Raw genomic sequence first — 19,590 nt, 5'->3', positions numbered from 1 at the left:
TCATCGCTGAAATGTGGAATTGGGAGATGGATTAGAATGGAAATCTAATTGACCGCAGTCTATTCACAAAGTTCACAGTTTGTCTGCGCTGAAAGAAAAGTACTGATAAGTGAAGATTTTATATGTGCAACATTTCCGCTGGCAGAAAGCCAAAAAGGCATAGTTTGATTTAATAAAAAGGGAGTGGTTCGTCCAGGAAAGAAATTATCCACACAATAGAGTCTACAACAGGAGTCTTAGGCTTTTACACAACCTTGTACTCTTCTCGGCCACAAAATACACTTTATACCTCCAATGTATAATGCATTGCGGTATCATGATGCATTGGTGTTGTGGGGGGTGGGGGCGCGAAAAATAGGAAAAGAATAAGTGGATACATGGTCACAAAAAGGCCAAAAAAACCTGCTTGTTTATGACAAACCATCCACAGCAGCCAATACTGAACCTTAATAGTCTCTTTATTTAGCATTAAGACAGGGTTCGTTTTCTGACCGGTTTCCACATGTGGCACCACTAACCCAGGTAGAAAGCCATGTTAAATAGTTCTCACTACATTACTTAATTTGCCCATAACACACTAGTTTTTGCAGATCCCGACAAGTTCAGAAGAGTCTGCATGAAATGTATTGTGTATAACAGTCCCCAGAAGGTAGATGTACGGAAAGAATATCTGCCATTCTTGTATGTCCTCATAGGTCCTATATATTTGCGTCTGCTGGCCTAGAGACTGTGATATGTCAACTGTGTGATCTGTGCAGTAGTTTGGGAGAAACCTGCATTTTATTAGTAGCAGCCAGACACAGAACTAGTCCTGAACATTCATGAACTGCAGCTAGCCACACCCACCCCGCCTGCCAGCCAATGACTGGCAGCTCTCTCTATGCACAGTAATAAGAAGAGAGCAGCCAATCAGTGTCTGGAGGGTGGGGTGGGCGTGGCTAGCTTACAGGTTAGGTTTCTCCAAAACTACTGAACATATGCACACAGCAGACATATCGGTGCAATCCGTATGACTGGCACTACCTAATGACGCCTTCAGAGAGGGCTGCGCAAAAAAATGGCGAGTCTCTTTAAATAGACAATATCGATTTGTATAGGAGGGTGATGGTAGAAGGGCTAGAGCCGATTCCTGCTTTCATACGGCAGGGATAAGGAATGCAATATGGGGTATATTTCTATAATGTTATTTGCTAAAATACCGGTGCAATTAGGTTCTTTAGTAAGATTGGATCAAACAAGTTAAAAGTCATAGGAAACCAGATCACTGCTAATCAGGCCCATACCTTCAAGCCAATGGTGAAGATTTCATATGTAAATCCTGATCCAGCTTATGCACGGCAATAAAAGGCACGGTTTTCGGTAGTTTGGCAGAATACCCAAACTCAAAAAGGTACCTTAAAACGCAATGTCCAAATAGAGGGGTTATGAAAATATCTATTTTATTAATTATTTTCACCAACACCATTATTATACACTGAGCTTAAGACAAGAACACTTGGTATTGATTTGCATTACCTAACTTAACCCTTTCTAACCCAGTGTCAGTCAATAAAGACTTCTCTGTGTAGCTCCAATGTCCGACGAGGGCCGACACATGGTCTGATGGAGCGCTGGGAAAGTACACTGGAAAGGGTTAAACCACCATGCTGCTTTTACTTTATGCAATAGGTGTGGCAGTTGCTCAACTAAAACCAAGTCACCCGGACACCATGGAAACCTTCAGTTTACCTTATAAGGATGTACTCCCCCCCCCCCCCCCCCCGTGCATATTAGCTTTTTACACCCCTCCTCTACTCGAGCCAACCTAAACAACCAATCACCGTGAATCAGCCAAACCAAACAACCAATCACCGTGAATGAATAAATCCAAGAAAGCAATCAAGTTGCGAATGGTGTGGAAGTGGGGCGTAAAAAGCTAACATGCCCCCCCCCCCCCTTCTCCAATGCTTTGCACTATGGAGGCTGCATCGCCAGATTAAAATATGTAAAAAAAAAAAAATAATAATAAAAAAAAAAATCTGCAGTTTCGCTGTCACGCTTCTTTGATCACAACTCTTGATCTCTATAAGGGTGACTACCCACTAGCGTTTTTTTTCGGCTGCGAATTCACAGCGTTTTTTTTTTTTCCAATTGTCAATGGGACTTCCTAATGTTAAAAACGCAATGCGACGCAACGCAACTTTGAGGTTTTTAACATTAGAAAGTCCCATTGACAATTGGAAAAACAAAATGCAGCGAATTCGTAGCGGAAAAAAAAAAAAAACGCTAGTGGGTAGTCACCCTAAAGTTGGTCAAACTTTTCACATGTCAGACATGTAAAAAGTCTTGGCCAGTGGGCATCCCTCTGCTGAGCGCTATGCCCCTTTGGATGCTTTTCGGCTTCCTGTGAGTCTTCAGCTGAGGGGGGATAACACTCGGGTGAGCGCTGCAGCACCCATGGTCTACCAATCAGCATTGGGACCCCACCCATCAAAACTTTTGACATACCTCTCTGACAGTTAAAGAGTAACTGCACTTTTATCAAACTTTTGAAGATCTTTACAGCTGAATGTTCCTTCTTAAGATGATCACTCCCAGCTCTCAATCCCACATAGCAAGCAATACAAATTCCCATCGAGATACTTCTCGGGTCTAAGTAAATGCTTGGGGATTAGGCATCTGCAGCAAGTAATGTCCTTCCATATGCAGACAGATCATTAGTCAGCAAAACGCAGCTGCTATCAGTACTGGATATTGCATCTTCCAAGACAGTGTCAAAATGTGGATGACAAACACCCCCACACCAAGAATCTCCGACTGACGAAAGGATTGTATTTTCAAGCCAAAATAATTTTCAAAAGTTTCATTGTTCTCTCACTGCTTCCAAACATACAGCAAATCGAGATGTACTACATGCATAGACTCGTGTTTGCGGTTTTCCCTCGGGTTGAAAATAATAATAATTAGAAACCCAATGAATAGAAAGTCAGAATATTCTTCGTTAAAAGGATAGGCCACCAGTAGGACCCCCATCATCAGCTGATCACCCTGGCCTGCTGTCAGTGCTGCGAGCTGGGCATAGTCAGTGGTCTCTGCAGGAAGTGGGAAAGCCAACTTTACGGCCATTAAAATGAATGGGATCGCTATGCTTCCTACACTTCCTGCTTCTTTCTCATGGTCAGGAGGTCACATCTCCTATCCTGACCATGAGAGAAGCAGAGGGTGTAGGAGAACCTCAGCGCTCCCATTTCCTGCTGTGATAAACGATGACAAACGCCTGGCTCGCGGCATTGACAACAGGTCAGACGATCAGTTGATGGAGGGGGCCCTAAGCGGCAAACCCAGTCTAACTACTAATGGCGTATACAGACGATAGGTCATCAGTTAAAGCCCGGAATACCCCTTTAAATTGGTTTTTCACAAGTCTTTCATGAACGTACCACAGAGAGATTACCACTTGAAGAAAAAAAGAAGAGGGTAAAAATGTACCCCTAACCCTACTACCCCCAGTGATAAACATACTGCATGACAAGAATATAATGCCCAGGAAAAAAATGTACTAAGAAATCAAAAAGGAGGGATAGAAGATTGCTGTCAGGGAAGACTTCTGAAAAACAAATTAATTGATTTTTAATTAATTTGAGAGCATCATGGAGAAAAACAAGATCAGTTACTCATAAAGGGACAATAGTCTGTAAAACTGTTCTTCTTTCGGCTAACACGAAGCCTGTAGTACTTGTTGTAACTCTAGGGCTTGCTGAATGCCGGCACATGAACCCGGATGGAAGGAGGATGAAGGACTTCTGGAATGGGGTTCTCAAGGGCTTTGCAGGCTTCTCAAAATGCAATATTTAGCCATCTAGAGATGGTCTTTTTGGGACTCTGTCCCTGATTTGGGCCCCAAAATTTAGAGATTTTGATCCAGTATCCAACAGTCTGTAGATAGTAAGTATCCCAGGAGGCATCAGACTTTCAGAAAGTGTCAGGTTTTGAGTCTTTGGAATAAACTGAAGGTAGAACTAAATCCCGAGAACAGTGAAAGTGCGTAAACATCTGTGGTAAAAAGAAGCCGGATCCATCATAAAGTGATTCTGTCATTAGAAACGGTCATGTGATGGAAAGTGCTTGTATTCACTTACTCTGCAGGCTGAGGTAATGACTACAAGGAAAACCATTTTAAAAAAGGGAGTAATCTTAAGCCCACTCCTTCAAAAAGCTTCAAAGGGCTTTTCCATAAGGACAAATAGGACACCATTTAAATCCCAGGGGGACAAAAAAGTTGGTATTGGAGGGATGAAGACGTTGAGCAGCTTTTCAACAAAATCTATAAAATCAGACAATGTTCCGATAACTGGGGGGGGGGGGGGGTGTTCAGAAAAAAAAAACTGTTTAAGGCCGCTAGCTGAACTTTGAGGGTTCTGGGACAAGGCCCTTTGTTTAAGCAATCTTGGAAGAAGTCCAGAAATTCGGGAAATATTAGGACTGCTTAAGTCTAGCTAATAGTGTCTGCACCCGGGCAAAAAAACTCTTCCAGATCATGATATACACGGAAGACCATTTTATTTCTTGCTTGCTTGCTTTAAGAGTAGCTATAACTTGGTCAGATAAAAGAGTTTTCAAATTTCTCTTTTACGATTACTCTTTCAAGATCTAGGCTTCTAAATTAACCCTTTCCAATACAATTTGTATCCTGGTTTTCCTAGGGGGCTTACTCTTTTTCTGCCGTTATACAATGGCACTATATGCTGGCTTAAGCCAGTACTGCATGAGGTGACACGTTGGATATGCTCCGACAGCAGACAGGCTGGCAATATACAGTAAGAGAACCCCGACAGATGTCTTCCAACATTGGAGCTGTACAGCCTTAAATCATAATGTCTTCAGACGTCAGACAGTGGGATTGGAAAGAGGTAAAGGGTTTTAACTGGACCCCGAAAGAGCTGATTTTTCTATATCTAGAAGGATAAATAGATCCTCGGATACGAGGTCCTTGAGCATACAGTACCGGCTTCGGGGCAATTAGCACCACCCAAATCTTAGATAGAACTTTGGAAATCAGCAGAAGAGGGGGAAAAGCATAGGCCAAATTGAAATACTCCCAATAGTTCCAAGTGAGGACATTTCTGGCAATGAATTCTCCCTGCCACACAGGGACAAAAACTTTTCTAACAGTTCTATCTCATGGTAAAAACAGTCTTCCTAGTTTCATTTTTTCTTTTTTAATTTCCCTCTGTTGCTTAGTGACGTTGCGTATAAACGCAGCACACCCGCAATGTAATTGTGCATGCATAGCATTTTAAAAAACATCCATAGTGCTTCATCGCACGTAATCTGCGGTAAATTAGAACATGCTGTGTCCTTTTTTACATGTGTATTGTACGCAGTGAAAGACCAGTAGCGTGAGCAAAAATCAATGTATTTGAATTGCTGCGATGTACCGCTTATTATACGTGCATATATCACATGTGTAATACACAATTCAAATACGTCCGTGTGAGCCTGGCGTAAGGCTGAGGTGTGATGACAAACCCCTGAGGAAGAAGAGAAGAAACTATCCCGCAGACTTTGGTTCAATCTTCCTTCCACTTTCATAGCATCATTGATTGCCTGAAGACTATTGGGATTAAGCAGGAAATCTCTTCCCTCTTCGGATAGGCCTATCTTTTCCCCATTTCCTTGAAACTCTGAGTTTTGGCAGAAAGGAGAATGAAACCATTTCCTTTTAAGCAAGCATTTTCCCTCAAAGCCAGTTTTTTTTCCTGCCATCTTATCTTAAATTTGATCCAACTGGGGCCAAACACAACATGGCCTTCAAAAAGGGAATTTTGCAAAGTTTAGCCTTCGAGATAGTATAGGCTTGCCAATATTGGAACCAAAGCATTCTTCTAGCTGAACTCAACACGACTACTCTCTAGCAGCCAAGAGAACTGATTCAATGAAGGAACCAGCCAAGAATACTGTAGCTAGTTGGGGAGAACAGAATTCAGGATCGATTTCCTTGAAGTTTTTCCTTTAAGGTGGTCTTCTAATAGATTAGGTCAAACAAAGATCTGGCCACATTGGCTTTAAAAAGGCCTTCAATCTTTCTGTCTACAGGATCCCTGAGTTGGGATAAGTCTTCAAATGGTGCTGCTTTATTTACAGTTCAACAACTTGAATGTAAATCTTTAGAGTTCCACCCCAGATTTTGTTTTCTTCATCATTAAAAGGGTAGACAATTCTTTAAAGAGAATAGGAATAACACTTTCTTTCAAAATATTTCTACACTTTCAGACTTAAAGGGGTTGTCCCGCGGCAGCAAGTGGGGTTATACACTTCTGTATGGCCATATTAATGCACTTTGTAATATACATCGTGCATTAAATATGAGCCATATAGAAGTTATTCACTTACTCACTCCATTGCTGGCGTCCCCGTCTCCATGGTGCCGTCTAATTTCAGCGTCCAATCTCCCGATTAGACGCGCTTGCGCAGAAGGGTCTTCTCCCTTCTCTTGGGTCTCGGCACGAGCGGCGTTCTGGCTCTGCCCCCTTCTACGCGTCATCGCGTAGCTCCGCCCCATCACATGTGCCGATTCCAGCCAATCAGGAGGCTGGAATCGGCAATGGACCACACAGAGCCCACGGTGCACCATGGGAGAAGACCCGCGGTGCATCGTGGGTGAAGATCCCGGCGGCCATCTTGGTAAGGTAAGTAAGAAGTCACCGCAGAGCGGGGATTCGGGTAAGTACTAAACTTTTTTTTTTTTTTTAACCCATCCCTTGTGTTTGTCTCGCACCGAACCGGGGGGCCTATTGAAAAAAAAAAAAAAAAAAAAAGCCGTTTCGGCGCGGGACAACCCCTTTAATTTCTGATCATAAAAGGGAAAAACCATCTTGTTTCACATTCGTAACCCCCTCGCCCCAGATGCTGATTGGCAAGTCTATCTGTATGTACAGCAATACAAAGGGTCCTGTCAATCAGCATCTTAAGATAGGAGGGCAGGTGGACTGCACATATATGAACATATACATGTACTTCATTGAACTCATTTCCAGTCCAGCACTCCAAATTTTCACAGGGAAGATTTGCAAAATTAGCAAACCAAATGGTATTCGTGACAGACCACTGAAATCGGCATTTGTGACTGCAGATAGGGTATCTTGGGGGACCTGACAGGTTCCCTTCAAACTCCTCCGAAACAGAAGACATCTCTTCCTTAACCCTTTTTGTAGTACAAGTAGTCGTCTTCTTTTCTGAAAGTAAGGCAGTTTCTTGGTCCCACACAAGTCAAGTGTGCCTAATAGAGGGCTCTATGGAATTAAAGGTGGAATATATAAAGGCTGCAATCTCTTCATAAATAGAACTCCCATGGGCCAAGTATGTACTGGGCTGGGGCCAGTGCTAGGCACAGCAACACAGCCACAAATGGGCAGTAAGATAGAGCCCAGAGGTGCCATTCCCCTCAACTAAACAGGGAATTGGGTCCAGCGACCCTGCTGCCAGAAGTGATCTCAGATGGCCATTTCTGGTTGTTGGAACATACAATACCTGTTCACCGCTAGCGTGATGACCCGGCAGGAGCTTACAGTCCCACCATTCTGGGGACAGAGCTTTTACCCCCATGGGATGCAGCCGAGCTATGACTGATAGGGAAAGCTCCAACCTGCAAAGACCTAGGCCCACAGAACACCGGGCAAGGCAAGAGCCACAACAAAGTCTGACAGGATCTCCGACACTGGAATCTTGTACAGTACATCTTGTTCTACTAAGAACAGGAAAATACGGAGGGTGATTGGGTAACGGGTACTTTTAACCTCCTTGTGTTTGCTGTTCCTAGAAGGTCAAGGGGCAATCCCTCCCCGATACAGTCATGGAAATGAGTAAATAGCCTTTAGCCCATCAGGGAAGCACATTAAATCCTAGAATGGTAGAGTTGGAAGTGACCTCCAGGGTCATCGGGTCCAACCCCCTGCTCAGTGCAGAATCACTAAATCCATCTCAGACAGACATTTGTCCAGTCTTTGTTTGAACACTTCCATTGAAGGAGAACTCAGAGCAGGCGGCAAACACTGCGAGGGAGGAGGAAACTAGTATACTGTAAGCTACCAGAGGGAAGGAAGCCGATTCCACCCAGAGACGCCTGCAGCAGCGATGATAAGCTGAGAGAGAAGATATTTTTATGCTAGAAAATGGCAAATTATATTGTCAGCCATTGGGGTGGTTTCACAGTGTATCAAACGTGGCATAGCCAGATGTGCGCTGTAGGTCAATAGGCCAAAAAAAAAAAATAGACGACCAAAACATTATTGCATTGGTGGAGTTTTTGAACTTTTGGGGATTTTTGGTTCTACAGCATTTTTTAAGATAGAGTTTGCTCTAGGTATGCCTTGATTTTTTCCCCATATAATTCTCTATAGAGGGGAAAAAAATACCTAAAAATTGAACACATTTAAAAAGAAAAGCCAAAAGTAAAAAAATTAAAACAAAAAAAAAAAAAAAAAAAAAAAAAATCACAGTGTCTTTTTACTAGCCCCAACACAAAAAAAAGTGCATATGAAGAAATCTTAACTCCTTCACGTCCACCATCTGTATATACAAGTCCTAAATGTTGAGAGATATTATATATATTATATATAAAGAGCTACAAACACCTATAAGTTACGAAAAGCAAACTTGAGACAACTAAAGCCCCTTTTATGCGGGATGACGGTCAAGCACTTCAATGCCCAACAGCCGCCCCTCATCCCAGCGATGATTGCTTCTACAGCAGAGAATCATCGCTCAGCGAGTCTGAGATCGTTTCGACTCGTTCCCCTTCATTCACAGTAACCAGGCTGGCATTCTTAGATTAAAGGGGTTGTCCCGCGAAAGCAAGTGGGGTTATACACTTCTGTATTGCCATATTAATGCCCTTTGTAATATACATCGTGCATTAAATATTGGCCATACAGAAGTTATACACTTACCCCCTCCGGTGCTGGCGTCTCCATGGTGCCGACCGAAGCCTTCTTCTCCTTTGATTACACGGGCTTGCGCAGTCTGCTCTTCTGTTCTGTTGAATGGGGCCGCTCCGGCGTGCTCGCGCCACACAGGTCTTCTGCGTATATGTATATTCTCTGCATGCGCAGAAGACCTGTGCGGCGCGAGCGCGCCGGAGCGGCCCCATTCAACAGAACAGAAGAGCGGACAGCGCAAGCGCGTCTAATCGAGGGAGAAGAAGGCTTCAGTCGGCGCTATGGAGACGGGGACGCCAACACCGGAGGGGGTAAGTGTATAACTTCTGTATGGCCAATATTTAATGCACGATGTATATTACAAAGTGCATTAATATGGCCATACAGAAGTGTATAACCCCACTGTCTTTCATGGGACAACCCCTTTAAGTGAAGAGTTGTGTCTTACAGGTTGGGATGATGTGCTGGTAAACAGGGGTGCTGAAGCTAAATGAGGCGATACAGGAATCGTGAAGCAAGTCTATATCCTCCAGTAACAAAAGGTTCAGGAATTAAAGGAAGTCAATTTGACCAGATAGGGAAGTACCCAATGTTAGATAATAATACAAATTATTTAACTCATTGAAGGGACTTTGCGGGAGTATACTACCAATGGCCAATTCCAAGGATGGATCATCAATATCCGATCGGTGGCGGTGGGACGCTCAGGACCCAGGCCAATCAGCCGCTGTCCGTCAGACATAGCGTCGTTGTGCATACTGTGCAACAAGCTGATCATCAGTGGCTGGAGGACGAGGCGGGCTGCAGCTCCTGAATATCAAGGACTGGTCCTCTGTGTGTGGCTACTAACAAAATGCAAGTTTCTCCAAAACTACTTCATACATATCACTGTAATCAGCATGTATTACATGACCCCGTCACTACACTGCAGTGCTCTCAGTAAGGCCTCATATCCACAGCCAGGTCAGATTCAGATTGCAAAATCTGACCCAGTGCCCCAACAGTGACCTCCAGAGTGTCTCGGATGGCGAGCATGCGCAGTGCAGGGCATGAGGCAGATTCCCGCGATACTTCTGCAGTGCTCACTGCGGAAGTGCCGCAGGACGGATGGCTTCCATTGCAGTGTTCCTCCCCCGCGAGCGGGGAGGGGAAAAAAAAAAAAAGGGTCTGTCCGCGAATTCTGCAGCGAAAATCTGTCCATGGGCATTGGGCCTAAAAGGGCTGCAAAAAAATAAATAAATTAATAAATATGAAAAAAAAAGGGGGGAGTCCCTTTAAAATTTAAAAAAAAACAGCCAGCTAAAAGTTTGTAAACTTGGCAAATCAATCTAATTTGCAGTGGGGGGAATAGTTTTTATTGCAACTGTATGTAGCTTTGAATAAACTAGAAATTAGAATGGTTTATGAAAAGCAGGTTGTGCCCAACCAACACGCCTGGTTTATAGCAGATTAAGCAAGTGCAAATCTTGTGTTGATCATGCAGCCGATGTGATCCATCTACACTTTACAGAAGCACATGGCCGAGCAGTCGCCTACAGAGCGTTTGCCTCCAGATCCCGCAGCACATACTGCCCAAAGGACATGCTAAGCAAAATGCTTTCCCATTCTCACAAGCAGAAATCAACTCAGATTATAGGCTTGCGGGGGATAGACCGCAGCATGTCCTATTCTAGTACGGATGGCTTTTATTGCAGTCAATGCATGATGTCCGTCCCGTTACGGGTTGCAGCAGATCCGCGTAATCACCGGTGCGACTCTCTGCACTGCGCAAGTGCGGCGGCACACCAGCCGGAACATCTGTAGAGCAGTGAGAAGACCAGGCAGGTACGCAGGGGTCAATTCCTGTGGCACAGGGTCTGATTCCGCTGCGAGATCTCCCAGTTGGAATCCGAGCGGGCTCTGTGACTTCAGCCTTATGCTGATGCAAGTATAAAGCGATGCACTTGGGCTGCAGTAATCATTACTGTATATACACCAAACGGCATAGAACAGGGGACAGTAGAACAAAGAGAATTGGGTATTCTGGTTACAACTAAGCTAAGTGGCTGAACTAAAATGTCAAGCAGTAGCTACAAAAGCAATTAACATTTTAGGGTTTATATGAAGAGAACTTAAAACCTGTGATCCCAATGTATGATTACCCCTCCAGTTATTCCCTGCAAGACCAAATCTTTGAGTACGGGATTCAGTTTTGGGTTGATGAGATTAAATGGAATGGTAGATCTCTTCGAAAGAAAGGCTAGAAAAATTGGGCTTGTTTAGCTTGGAAAGGAAACGTCCTAGAAGTGATCTCACTTACATATAAATGTGTTTGGTCGCGGCTCAGGTTTTTGTTTTTTCGCTTTTGCAAGGAAGTTACGATAGCTTTAGGGACATTCCATGGGGGACACAATATGGACATCTTTACAGGTCAGAGTGCTTTACAATGAGAGCATTTAAACTATGGAAATGACCTGCCATTACTACAAGGACAGTGTTTAACCCTTCCCAATCCAATTTGTATCCCAGTTTTCCTAGAGAGCTTACTCTTTCTGCCATTATGCAACAGCGCTATCTGCTGGCTCAAGCCAGTACTGCATGAGGTGACACGTTGGATAGGCTCCGACAGCAGAGAGGCTGGCAATATACAGTAAGAGAACCCCGAAGGAACTCTTCCAACATCGGAGCTGTACAGCCTTAAATCATAATGTCTTTGGAGGTCAGACAGTGGATTGAAAAGAGTTAATAAAAGGGCTAAATGCTTATCGGACAACAAATGGCGCTGATTAATTCCAGCAACTCATGTAAAGTAAAAAAATAAATTAAAAAAAAAAATTGACCTGAATAGATCAGTGCCTTTTCTTCAACCTATATAAGGCCCCTTTCACACTTCTTGTTGCTCGGTTCGACTCCATACTTGGAGCCAAGTAATGTAAATACTAGAACATGCCAGCTGAGCAGTGCCAAATGGACACCATTGACAATAATGGGGTCGGTTAGACAGCTCAGTGTTTCTTAGGTGAAAGAGCAACAGGCTGCGCTATTTTGTCCAGGATTTTGTGCCTGATCTGTTCCGAACCGAGCCTTTGGAGCAAATGTGAACAAGGTCCAACTATAAGATATCCATGTGTGCAGATCAATAACGGACTAAACTTTTAAATATATGTCAGAGAACATCTTTGGCAAAACTTTAGGGCAGAACACAATGTAAAGCGAATAGGACGACAGAATTAAATTGTTTTGTGTGAAAAATACTCTCAAAAGATTTGAATTCGAAGTTTCCAATGAAAAAAAAGGTGCTTATTCCATATTTTATGACTTGAACATTTACTAAGTACCGTAATAGAAAGCTATGGTCGCCATTTATCTCCTACAGGAAACCAGCCGATCGGTCACCATGTCTGCCACTAAAGAGATAATAATGAACATTTCCTTCCATGTCAAAAAAAAAAGACAGCAGTCAAAATATTTTTTTCTAAATACAGACCAAAGGATAACCCATGCGTAATAATCAGTGGTATCTATGGAAATATAAGGGACAAAGCTAAATATCATCATTTACATAAATTCCATAGGGGTAAAAGAAAGGGGAAAAAAAAGGGAAAATACACACTAGGTTAACAAAAATATTGGGACACACATAGAAGGTGACGAAATTCGATTTAATTTGTTTATTTTTATTTTTTTATTATGAGGTTAGGCCACCTTTGGGGTCAATGACTGCAGTAATCCTTCTAGGCATGCTTTCCACCAAATTCAGATAGACGTAAGAAGGGATTTGTCTCCATTCCCCGAGCAAAGCTTTAGATAATGATGCGGGGATGACGGGCGTGTTGGGCGTGCGTGGATATGGTGTTCTAGTTCTTCCCAAAAAAGCTCAATGTGATTGAGATCCAGACAGAGAAGTTTGCAGACGTTCTGCTCCTCACACCAAGCCTCAACACTGCGTGCTAGAAGACATGGCGCTCATTCATGTTGGTAGAGACACGGAGCTGTCCAAGTCTGAGGATATAATTAGGGCCCTTCAGCGATGAGCTTTAGATGCAATTAGAGAATTTGGAAATGGGAGCATTGGAGATAATTAAAAAGATATAATGTGTCGATATTGGTCTTAATCCCAGAAGTTGTATATTGAGCATTATTGTTGGGCTTAACAGCTTTGAGCGATCATTTTGCATAAACTTTTAAGTAGCTACTCAGCTACTTAAGAGCAATTAAGTGTGCAAATGAAGCCTTAGCTGAAAGCAGTTATTATCCCCGAGGGCTCTTATCTGCTTTCAGTTCTTTTGTTCTCCAGCGGGAACTACCCGCGGAGACCCCCTGATAAGGCTGAAGGACGATTTTTAGGTTGGACTGAATTTAACGATCAGCTAGCAGTGCACGATGGCCGCGCGTGTTGATGCAACGATTCTCACTCAAACGATTTTTGAGTGATCATCGCTCCATGCAAATGGGCCTTAACCAAGTTATACTGCTGAGGAGCAAAGCAAGTCATCTGGAGAGCAGGGTTGGTCATGGGAGACAATCAACAAGTGTAGCTGGGTGTGGGGAAAATAAATTAAAGAAGCTTGGATAGCACCAAACGCCACCTAGAGGCCATGGCAGTTATGCAGGCTGCATGGCTACGTGTATACAGCCCTTCTATGTTGTTTGTTATTGTGGAAGAAAGCTGCAAGTAAGATTTACTAGTAGGCCCTGATCTGAGACAAATACTGTATTGAGCCATCGCTAGCGTAAGGGGCTGTAGGGACTCCACAACGGTGTGTGCATACAGCATTGCTTTGTACAGAAATCTATCACTCTGAAAAAGATTTCTTTATGCTACAAAATAAAGGATTTTTTATTTTTAGTTTACGACGTCTGCCTTTCTTATCAATCATGTGACCTTAGTGGACTGTTTATTGAGAAAGTTACTGAGAAAGCAAGATAAAAGCTAAACTGAGAATTGTATGGATTCAAACGCCTGATAACAGAAAAAAAAGTTATAAAGTTACAAGAGTTTTCTAGGACTTAAATATTGATGATCTATCCTAAGGATCCCCGTCAATCGGCTGTTTGAAGAGACCGCGGTGCTCAAGTGGGCACTGCTGTCTTTCCTCAGGCCAGCCACGTAGCAGTCATTTGCTATGTAGCCCGAGAGCAACTCAGTCTCATTGAAGTGAACGGAATTGGGCTGCTATATCAGGCACTGCTGCTACGAGATATGCTTGGTATGCAGAGTAGGGGCTGCAGCAATCACCCGAGTGCTGCAGTCACTTCAAACAGCTGGTTAGTGGGGTTCTGAGAAGCAGAAATTGACAGTCCAACCTAAGCATAGGTCAGCAATGTTTAAGTCCCAGAGGATCCCCATCTACAGACTAATAAATACAAGTTACAGTAGATAATATGACACATACTAAAAAATGCTGAACTGAAGATAGTTGTCGTATACAAAGCTTCCCAGCACATGATGTGGGTTTGACTGCAAAGGGTTAATTTCTTTCACTCCCTCCATTTTTGCACTGACCTTCTACTCAGGCTGCATAATGAATATAGGACCACATCCCAACAGTCCATACCCCTCCAGATACTTACCACCACTACATTTGGTAAGGCCACAGGAATCGCATAGACACACACTGCTCTCAAGCTGTCAAAGGGTTAATATCATCAGAGGTTACAGCGTCAGAGCAGCTAGGACCAAGCTTATTAACGTTTTATGATTTAATACAACGAGATGCAGTGCGTCCAAAAATATAAGGCAACAACCAAACATAAGACAAGCTAAATAGTTATAAGAATAAAACGGACAAAATCTAAATACAACGGAAACAATCAGAACCCTTGTAAAAAACGGACAGCAAGGGGATGTCCGTCTCACTAATGAAAGTGAATGGTGCTGTTCAGAGGTTTGTCCTAGTGGCGTTTTTGTCCGCTGTGGCTGAACCCCATGATGTAGTCACACAGCGTGGTGAACGCTTCCTTAAAAAGGCACTCAAAAAAGTACTTCCAACACTTGATTTAAACAAAATAGGTCCTTTTCTGATGACCCCCTTCCCTTTAAAAATAAATTTTAAAAAAAGATGCAAATTACTGATCACATACATGTAAACGAGGCCTTTAGGGTAGAAAGTCACAGTTCAGATACCAGTGCATCTTTCTTATTTCTTAGGCCGCCATCGCTAGTCGCACCGCTAGGTTTCATGCTGTACAGAGCATTGCTGGGCTGAACGTGCCGACGCAGCCCTGCAATTAGCTTTAACCCTTTGCTATCCAATTTTGGATTTAGGGTTTCCTAGGGGGCTTTCTCTTTCTGCCATTTCACAATGGTGCCATCTGCTGGCTGGAGCCAGTACTGCTGGAGAGGCCCCCCCGACAACAGAGCGGCCAGTAATATACAGCAAGAATACCCTGCCGGACATCTTCCAACATCGGAGCTGTACAGGCTCCAATCAGAATGTCTTCAGACGCCAGACAGTGGATTCAAAAGGGTTAAACTGCTAGTAGCACTGTGTGACCGGCTTAAATAAACCAAAGGCTTTAAGTGATATCTCGGTGGATTCTACTACCTTCTGAAGTGCACCACACAGATCCATCAACTGAGAAATTGCAAGGGTAAGGGCTCCTGCTTACAGGCGGATATTTGCTGCGGAATCCGTGGTCGGCATCCACACCACAAATCAGCAGCAAATACTGCCAATTATTTACTACGGAGATCCGCTGCTTCCTCCACACAAGCGGAAATCTATTGCGATTTAGAAAAAAAAAAAATGTAAAAAAACAAACAAACAAAAAAAAACACAACTTCATGCAGCTAGAGAACGCCTTTATTTAGGCAGCGATCTAGTTTCCCAAGATACGCGAGTCCCGCTTACCTTGTTGTGTTCATACTTGTATGGGATCTTCAGGGTCTCCATGGCCCGGATCATAGCTTGCATCGCTGTGAATATGTTCTGGTACACCAGCTTAGTGAAGCCCCTCTTATCTTCATCAGAGTAACCAGATCCATGGATAATCCTCATCTGCTTGATGAATGTGCTTTTTCCACTTTCTCCTGTGCCTGAAGAACAAAGAAATACTTCATTAGTTAAAATGACACAAACCTGAGATGACCGGGAACATTACAGAAAACCCTGAGATGGCTTTACAGACAGTACTCTGGATGCCGCGTCAGCCACATAAAGTGTAACGTCTATTGCATTGTGAGGGAAGATTCCCTATTCTGTCTCTCATTTCAGACAGGAGAATAGAGAATTTATCTATATATACCTACATATACACAAACGCACACATCCGACCACAACGCTGGGCCATTCACTGACTACGACTTTGGTTAGCCTTCTGCCGATAACACTGTGCAACACAATTCTTGTAACCAATAAGCTGATAGGCGGCTTATAGTAACTTTAGTGCGCTGCATTCAAATAGGATATCCGTTTTTTCCTGCCACGTAAGGTTTTCCAGTTATGGGGAATAATGTAGCCCAATTGCCGCTGTATTGCATTTTTTGGGAAATCTGCCTATACAGTTAATCCAGTCGGCTCGCCATTAACCTTGCTTCATAAAAAGAACAACAAAAGTCATTGCGCAACTATTTCACAATCACTGTTACAGACTGCATGCTGACTGAACACTATAAGGGTAGGTTTATGTAACATATAGGGTATGTTTCCATGTAGTGTAAACACTGCGGATCATCCACCAGTAAGTTGTAATTAATGAGCTGTGTTTTTATAGGCGATTGGTTAGACTACATAAAAGAATCAAAATCCTAAAACAAGAATACATGTTTGGTTTCGCTGCATCCGTAAAAGTCCAATCTATCAAAGTAATGCATCATTTACCCCGCACAGTGAACGTCGTCCGAAAAAAAACTAAAAAATTTAAGGATGCCAGAAATGTGCTTTTTTGGTCATTCTGTCTCCAAGGGGAAAAAAAAAGCAATAACAAGTGATCAAAAAGTTGTATGTATTACAAAATGGTACTAAACGCAAACTATGGGAAGTCCCATAATAAATGAGCCCTTGCACAACTATGTGGACGGAAAAAAAAAAAAATTTAAAAAAGTTATTGCGCACAGAAGACGGCGACGGAAAATAATTAAAGGTCTTTGAAAAAAATAATAATAAGACACCCCACTAGATAAGTTTGGTGTCGTAGTAATCGTACTGACCCATAGAATAAAGTTATCAGGTCATTGTTGTTGCAGTTTGTACGCTTGTTTGTAGAAACAAGACGCTTCAAAAGATGGCGGAATTTCGTGGGCTTTTTTCATTTCACTCGACTAAGAACATTTTAAAAGTTTTTCAGTACATTATAGGATACATTAAAATAGTACTATTGCAAAATACAAGCCCTCGTACAGCTACGTCGATGGGTAAATAAGGGAGTTATGATTTAAAACAAAAAAATGCTTGGTCACTAAGGGGTTAAATAATGAGACGTGCTGCTATTATTCAGTTTTACCAGTGAAAATCAGGAGGTTTTAATTTTACAGAAACATAATTACTTTGTTACGAAAATTAAAAAAAATAAATTAAATAAAATTTGTTGCACAGTGTTATACTAAAAAAGGACTAAGGGCTCATGTCCACGGGCAAAATATGATTTAAGATCCGCAGCGGATCTCCCGCATGCGGATCCGCACCCCATAGGGATGCATTGACCACCCGCGGGTAGATAAATACCCGCGGATCGTCAATAAAAGGGATTTAAAAAAAAATGGAGCATGGAAAAATCCGGACCATGCTCCATTTTCGTGCGGGTCTCCCGCGGGGACGGCTCCCGCGGGCTTCTATTGAAGCCTATGGAAGCCGTCCGGATCCGCGGGAGACCTAAAATAGGAATTTAAAGTATTTACCATCCGGCGCGGGCGGGGAAGGTCAGCTGTTCCTCACGGCCGCATCTTCCTTGCTTCGGCTCGGCGGATGTGCCCGGCACGTCGGCGACGTGCCGGCGACGTGCCGCCGGCGTCAGGAATTCATCCGCCGGCCGAAAATGAAGATCCGGCCGTGAGGAACAGCTGATCTTCTCCGCCCGCGCCGGATGGTAAATGCTTTTAAATTCTTATTTTCGGCGCTCATGTCCGCGGGGCAGGAGGGACCCGCTGCAGATTCTACATGTAGCATCTGCAGCGGATCTGATTTTCCCCGTGGACATGAGGCCTAAGTCTTTCCATGTCAAGAGGTCTAAAACAAGAAAAAGTCCCCACCTTCGTATCTCAGATTTTGTTCAGAATTTGTGTATTACACACCCATGGTATAAAAAAAAAAACATTTCCAAAGTTTTAGGTTCCTACAGCTAATTGTTCCTGAGTTAGCCAGCATTGGACTGAGCTGACCACATGCGCTGACCACACCCCCCCACTGGGGTTCAGCCGGCACGCAGCGATAACCATTGACCACTGTGGGCTAGGGAGGCCAGACCTGCAGCTTCAAGACACCACTATAGTTTAACAAGAGTAGCATTGACATGTTTCGGTTTGCAGTAGAGTTTAGGCCCTGCTGTACAATAATTACCTAAATTGTTCCCTGCAGATAAATATTTATTACAGGATCTGCCCTTGTCCCCCTCCCTTCCTGGAATACAGGATTTAGCAGCCGATTGGTCGATTATGTGACCTCATTCTGCTTAGCCATTCCAACTCTGATTGGTTATAGCCCTCACTGCAACTCCAGTGTTTATATTCTTCGAGAGAGGCGAGCCAAACATTCATACTCACTGCAAACTAGCACAAATGCACTTAAAGTAAAACATGGAATTTACCTAAATGCCCATGAAATAATGCAAACTAATATTGATTGCGTGCTAAAATTCGTGAAGCTACAATTAAAAGAAAAAAAGTATGTGAACCCTTCGAAATTACCTGGATTTCTGCATGGATTACTAATAAAATGTGGTCCGATTGTTATCCAAGCCAATACTGTACACAAACACACTAAACTAATAACACAAACAGTCGTCCCATTCATGTCTTATCAAGCACATTGCGTAAGCATCCCGGCGCAGGAAGAAAAAGAAAGTGAGCCCTTGAATGTTATAACCTGGAAATTCCCCCTTTCCAAGTAATCACCTCCACCAAATGTTTCCTGTAGTTACAAATAAGATCTGCAGAATGTTGAGAGTGAATTTCAGACCATTCCTCTCTGCATATGTGTTTCAGTTCATCAATATTTCTGGGATGCCTTGTGCACACAGCCCTCTTCGGATCATGTCATAGCATCTCAAAGTGGTTAAAGTCAGGACTCTGACTTGGGCATTCAAACACAAAACCACTTTTTTTAAACCATTGTTTAGTTGATCTGCTTGCGCGCGGGGTCATTTTCTTGTTACACCACATGTCTGTTCAGCTTGAGCTCATGCACTGCAGCCCTAATGAAAAGGCGTTAAAAAAAAAAACAAAAAAAAACACACACAAAACGTATGTGTAACGATGCATTTCTCACAGAACACATCACAAAAAAACAATAACTTGCAGAGTTTCCAAGTGCAATATCTGTCTGATACCGTATTCTCACTAGATACACCATGAGCCAATGAAGTCGGTCTGTGAGATGTGATGAAACTGCTGATGCAGCAGCGCTGACACTTCAACAAGATCATTACAAGATAAAGGAAATGAGCAACAAACAAGTTTCAATTTGTACTTCCCTGAGGAAATGAATGATAAACCAGCAACTATTATATAACTAAATGGCTCATCTGCAACTAACAGAGC

At 43.0% G+C, this 19,590-nt stretch overlaps 1 protein-coding gene across 1 annotated transcript in view; it reads right to left on the bottom strand.

Moving 5' to 3' along the window:
* LOC136628328 (guanine nucleotide-binding protein G(q) subunit alpha) overlaps positions 1-19,590 on the bottom strand; it is a 66,234-nt gene that overhangs the window by 26,623 nt on the left and 20,021 nt on the right. Inside the window, exon 2 of the mRNA XM_066604144.1 lies at positions 15,749-15,933. Coding sequence (XP_066460241.1) covers positions 15,749-15,933 — 185 coding nt within the window. The remainder of the gene's footprint in view (positions 1-15,748; positions 15,934-19,590) is intronic.

This window comes from Eleutherodactylus coqui, chromosome 5, assembly GCF_035609145.1.
Source record: "Eleutherodactylus coqui strain aEleCoq1 chromosome 5, aEleCoq1.hap1, whole genome shotgun sequence".
Classification (NCBI taxonomy): domain Eukaryota; kingdom Metazoa; phylum Chordata; class Amphibia; order Anura; family Eleutherodactylidae; genus Eleutherodactylus; species Eleutherodactylus coqui.
This window is presented reverse-complemented; position numbering and strand designations above follow the sequence as displayed.